Source organism: Amborella trichopoda, chromosome 2 (genome assembly GCF_054954075.1).
Source record: "Amborella trichopoda isolate Santa Cruz 75 chromosome 2, AtrichopodaSantaCruz75HAP2 v2.0, whole genome shotgun sequence".
Lineage (NCBI taxonomy): Eukaryota > Viridiplantae > Streptophyta > Magnoliopsida > Amborellales > Amborellaceae > Amborella > Amborella trichopoda.
Genome location: NC_142337.1, coordinates 8,830,511 through 8,836,777, shown reverse-complemented (window position 1 = coordinate 8,836,777; position 6,267 = coordinate 8,830,511). Strand labels below are relative to the sequence as shown.

Genomic DNA, 6,267 nt, shown 5'->3' with positions numbered 1-6,267 from the left:
TTACTAGATGATTATTTTTAAAATAAAAATTTTAAATTTTGAGTTTTGTGATACTTAGATCTAGCGCGTCAAAAATTAAATGGTCTCTATTCAATCTTGAGGTATTATTTTTTCTAGTACATTCAGATTTTATTTCAGAAATTTTGTATTGAGATTATTCTATGAGTTATAGATATTATATCCCCAAAATTTGAGATCTAAAAAGCATTCCAAGCATGAATCTTACTGAGGGAGTAAATAGATAATACACTCCTAAGGGAGCAAATAGTTATTCTTTCCATTTGCTAGTTCTGTTGGATCTTCTCCCTCCTCTCTCCAGCGTTAACAATATCAGACAGGTGCGAGTTGCGGTAAAAAAGAAAGGGCCACGAGGGGGGTGCTCTCATAATTTTGACAAAAAAATATTCCCATGCAGCAATAGAGGGGTAGAAATAGTGTTTGAACATAATTTTCCTAAAATATTGAGGGGTGGTCTACATCGAAAGGTGGCCTGGTCATGGGGGTATGTATAATTTTTTCATAAACAAACGTCAAGGTTGACTTAAACCCTATTTAAATTGTCTACAAAGATACCATTTGCCTTTTGTATAAAAAAGTCATAATTATTCTTGTCCTTTAGATTTCAAAATGGGTAGTTGTAAGAGTGATTGATCAGACACTTCAATTTTTTTTTTCTTGAATCCAAAATATTAGATTTACAAGTTATTCCTAGCGCGTGGTATACCAAAGAAGTAAACGGGATCATATACACCCATAGGAGTAGGAAATATTTTTGCAAGATTTATTATGGGCTGAAAAACCATGCCCGAATAAATTTGAGCTCCAAAATTGACTTCGTGCCATCCATTGATTGACGATCGACTCTAGGATATTAGAGCTGAAAATTAAATTGTTTGCAGATTGATAAAAAATTTCAATGAAGATGATTTGAAAAATTTCAAGTCACTAAAATTCCCCTTACTAAGGGCTCATTTGGTCGTTCCAATTTTCAGAGTTAGGAAAAAAACTTTATGAAAATTGTATTAGAATGGGTGATATGCCAACTTGGCTCATCGCTATTCATGACACAACTCTAAAAGTCAAACATCGCGTGCTGGCAATATGCCGTCAATAGTAGTGCTCTACCGATAGCTGAAAACAAAGGAAAAGAAAAAAACTTATTTGCCACTATCGACAAAAATCAGTAGTGACGTTGTTAGAGGTGCTTATCTCTAAGGATGAGTGCCTATTTCCACTGTTGCTAATAATGGCACATAAAAATAAGGCTGAGATATGGCTATTAGGACATCCTAAGCTGGGACTAAACATTTTAAAATGTCAAGATTTGGTCTTGGATTTGTGTTTTTAGTTGGTTAAAAGCTTGTGCTTGGGGTTCGGATTTTGCTTGAGGCAGTGCTTGTTTGTGATTTGAAGTTTCCCAAATTAGACAAGAGTGAGGTAGTTTTCCTTTGACACAAGCTTTGGCCAAGGGATTGTATATCCATTATATCTACTCTTTGGCTTCAAAACCTTTATAGAAGAACTTGAGTCTTGGGGGATAGAGATCGAATTGAATTTTTTTAGATTTTCGAGTGTTTATAGATTTATTCGATATTTTTTTTTTCAGCTTTAAATTTCATTAGGGATAAAACCAGATTATAAATTCATTGAAACTACATCTTGACTAACAATTCACACAATAGAGATGTCCGATGTCAATACCTAATGAATATTTCATGCAATGCTTGACAAATGGTGATCCAGATCAAAATCGGCCAATCCAAGTCGAGAACCAATTGGAATTGACTCGGTTCATGGTCTAGATCTGGAATTAGCTAGTTTTGTCAGGTAATTGGGTGATCTGGGGGCAATCCAGCCCAACCAGATCCCCCAATACCCACAGTTTTGTTCTTGTAATTTATCAACGTTTTATTTTTGTTTTCAATTCTTTATTTTTTTATCAGCTATATCTTTGGGCCAGATCGTCGATCCACTAATCTAAACCAACTACCCAAACAGACCGATCCGAGTTTTAAACACTAATTTTATACTCTCGGATGGAAAGACAAAAGACTAATAAATTAAATATGTTTGGATCTAATAATTAACCATCTAATTTGTTAGTCCTACTATATGGTTAAATTTTAAGAGATTTTCAAGATATCGTATCCATTCGACATGTATCAATGCCATCTCAACAACATCCATAACAACAATTAAAAGTTAAAAAGTATGTTACATTCCATATTCCAGAATGGTAGATTCTCAAGTAGGTTACCAAACAAAAAAAAATACAATTTCATGAAAGGGTTATGTTAGGGTGCTAATAGTAATTTATCATAGTAATCAATGCAATTTGGACACTTATACCCATGTTCATAGAGCACCACTAGTATGCTCTATGTGGGTGATGTCGCTCCTATGTGGATGATATCACACCCCTCTTAATGACAAAAATACCCTTATTAAAAAAATATTTATAATACAAAACAAGGGTATAAAAGTTTCTCAAATTTATTGAGTACAATAATAAATTACTCCATAACCACCCTAACATAACCTTGAATGAAAATATTTATATAAGGTTGCAACCTTAAAATGTAGAATTACAGATGCACTTCAAAATATCCATCGAGAAAGTTGTTTGAATGTTGAAAATACCTCTAAACGATCATCTCGACATCGGGATGTGTGAATATGAAAAAAAAAATAGATTTTGGGTCCCAGAAATAGTGCATCTTGCAATATATTATCTAGACCCTCCATTTTCAAGATTTTCATATGTTCATTGATATACTTGATTTTAACAATTTTTGGAGTTTAAAATTTTATAATTAGATATGAAAATAGAGTTTTAGATAATCTTAAGATTTTTTTTACCGAAATTATATTGTATAATAAAATTTAGAGGTGCGCTTTAATTGGATCGTTTGAGGTCGCAATCTTATAGAAATTGCACCATAAATAAAAACCTGAGAAATCTAAATCTAAAAAACCTATTTCTTGACGAATTAATTTCCTATACAAAAACTATTTCACGTGAACCATATGTGCACTACACGAATAGATTGAAACTACCCAAAAAATAATTGACTTGAACGACTCGTTATCTTCTCAAGCATGAGGTTGAAAAGGCGAAAGCAAGGTGTTTTAAGATCAGTTCTGTGACCCGAATTGCGCATTCGAAATTCTTATCCGATTCAACAGATCCGTGATTTAGATAGGCAATGTGATTATTAAAAAAATTGAAAAAATTAGAACACAAAAAAAAAAATGGGTATGCTTCTGTCAAGAAAGCCGTCAGAATTGGTTATCTAATGGGAACCGGACGGGTCCTAATAATTTAGGATAACCGATTCACCCTTAATGATTGTCAATCCAGATCAATCTATGTCTGGATAAAAAAACGATAGGAATATATTTTCAATCTCAAAAAATAAATAAATAAATAAATAAAGAAATAAAAAAATAAAATAAATCCAGTCCCTCGACCCTGGAAACTGGAATTCCCCCAATTCTTCAGAGGCCACAAGTTTCTTTATCTTCCGGTAAATGGAGCCTCTTCTCTAAGGTTTTAATGGCATTTAATCTTGAAACGAGAGAGATTCTGTTGTTGTTAGAATACAACCAATACTGTCACATACCTGGTCACATCAACAAGAAAACCTTTGAATCATTCGTATTAGAGGATTATCAGCCATGTTTAAACTTTAAAAACATTTGGTAGAGAAAGAGATAGAGTTGATTTACATCGTGTCGAGAGAAAGAGAACCAGTTTTCTCACTGTTTTAAAACCGGGATGCTCTGCTCGTTCCAAAAGAAATCCTCACCGTCCACTGCGGCTTTCACCATCGCCAACCTCCTAAATTTCCCTTTAAAATACTTCTCACCCCAACCCCTAGCCTCCTCATAATCCCCAGAACCGCCATTAACGCCCAAATCAAGGTCCCTGTAATTCAAATAAGCAGCTCTTGGCTTTTCTGAAACAAATTCCACCATGTATTTGTACAAACCTGTAATCCAATCTTCATGCTTCCTTTTCTCTTCATCTCCTTCTCCTTCCCATTTTACAATGTACTGTATGTTATACAAGCTCCCTGCTCTGTGTGGAAACGGCGTCTCATCTTCTGCGATTTCCTCCATTTTTCCACCATAAGGGTCAATTATGGCAAACGCCTTCTCTTCTTTCTCCAACCATTTCCATATGCCCCGTAACCCCTTCTCTGGAATTGGTCTGTATAAATAATCAGATTTTGCCTTGAAGCTCAAATGGTCCACGTGTTTTCGATCTAAAAGCACTTTAATGCTTGTTCCTAATTTGTAACCAGAGAAATACAGGACTGATTGTATCCAGCTGATCTCAGTCCCATTGGCCTGAGAAAACCCTAACTCTGGAAACCACTGGTCCATGATTCTTTTTAATTCACTGCAATTCCCTAGGTACAGTGAATTGAACTCCACTGTAACGCCATCTCCGCGTTTTTTCTGGGCATTTATTCTGGTTTTCGGCCCATTTTTTCCTGTTTTTCCTTTCCCTCTGCTTTTTTTGACGTAGCGTTGCATTACCACTCGAATGAATAGATTTTCTGGCAATCTATGAGCTATGTACTGCCATTTATAAACCAGAGGAATAGCATTTTGATCTGGGGTTTTCTGTATTGTAAAGACAGTCACTCTATAAGGTATAGGTACCAGCCTTAGTTTCCATGAGACCACAACGCAAAAGCTCGCTGCTCCTCCTCCTCTTATAGCCCAAAACAAATCCTCTCCCATTGTTTCTCTGTTAAGAATTCTTCCTTTCTGGTCGACAATTAAGGCGTCGATAACATTATCGGCAGCGAGGCCAAACTTTCGAACCAGGGTTCCGAAACCACCACCACTGATGTGACCACCAACACCAACAGTTGGACAAAGACCTGCAGGAAAAGCATGGTTTGGTGCTAGTTTTTCAATTGAGTGATAAAGCTCACCTAAGGTTGCACCCGCATGAACCCACATGGCTATGTGGGCTCGGTCGTGGGCTAGGGTGATTTCCCGGAGGTAAGCTAGGTCGAGGACAACAAAGGGCTTTCGAGAGAGCGAGATCGAGGAGAGCGATGCGTAGTCGTGCCCGCCGCTTCGGGTTCTTATTTGGAGGTTCCAGGCTCCGGCGCATTTGATGGAGGCCTGGACATGGTCGAAGGTCTCGGGGTGGAGGATGAAGATGGGTTGGTGGGGGGCGGAGATAGAAGAGGCGGACGGAGGTTGGGTGGGGATTGGGGTCGAAGCGGAGCGCGAGAGACATTTGCGGAATCGGACGTGTTGGCTTGTGGTGTTGCTAGTGAGAGAATTGGGGGTTGAGGTGGTGGAGGATGAGAGAGACTGGTAAGAGAGAGGGGGAAGAGAGGAGGTTGAAGTGTCTTTAGAGAGAGAATTGGTGGTGGAGGAGAGAGAGGGGTTACAGAAGGCGGAGGCGAGGAGGAGAGAGAGGAGGATGAGAGAAAGGGAGCGGAGAGTGGCGGCAGGTGGCGCGCCGCTTAGGGGAGCTCGCATGGCGCGAGCCATAGTAGGCTTGGTATGTTCACGTAAGTAAATATACGACGGCAACTCTTATGACACACTAACTTACGTGGCCATGCTTTCTCTTTCAAAATATCCTCTCTCCTCATCTTGTGATTCTCTCTCTCTTCTATTCTATTCCCTTGTGATGTCCATTGCACCATAAAGAGACATTAATTTGCTTCCTGAAAAAGGGTGTTCTATTTTTGGCGAAACCTACGAGAAAGGTTCGTCAACTCATTTTTTTATTTTTTTTTAAAATCGTTTTTTTTTTTTTTTTTTTAAATATGACCGCTTGTTAATTTTTTTTTTTTTTTTAATTTTTTTTTAGTAGGACAGTGCTCGGTTCGAGATTGATACCTTCGAACCACTATATTAAATAAATGAACTAATGTGGTTCGTGGATACCAACATCAGATATCATCGGACCGTCCTGGAAAGTACTAGTGAAAGCGTGCTGAGAACAGCAGCTCAGTCTGCCTAACTCAAACTGCCTCTGAATGCAATACTCCGACGGCCTCTGAATGCATAACAAAGCCAGTCTTTGCGGTTTGTGCCTCTGAATGTATAACAAAATCAGTCTTTACAGTTCGAGGATGCCAATCTTTGAAAGGCACCACAGAAAGTGGTCCAATGATGCTAATATGAGAACGATTGGGTATTGCTCCGACTTTAAGGCACAATACTACTTTCGAAAATACTAAAAAATATGTAAAATATAAAATGCAGTATGAGAATAGTATCCTCAGA

At 37.7% G+C, this 6,267-nt stretch overlaps 1 protein-coding gene across 1 annotated transcript; it reads right to left on the bottom strand.

The window, feature by feature from the left end:
* Positions 1-3,679: 3,679 nt before the first annotated feature.
* Positions 3,680-5,054, bottom strand: LOC18443277 (monolignol oxidoreductase AtBBE-like 13). Its single transcript, XM_006853469.3, has one exon. The coding sequence runs from the start codon at positions 4,975-4,977 to the stop codon at positions 3,760-3,762; it is 1,218 nt and encodes a 405-aa protein (XP_006853531.3). The 5' UTR covers positions 4,978-5,054; the 3' UTR covers positions 3,680-3,759.
* Positions 5,055-6,267: the final 1,213 nt, after the last annotated feature.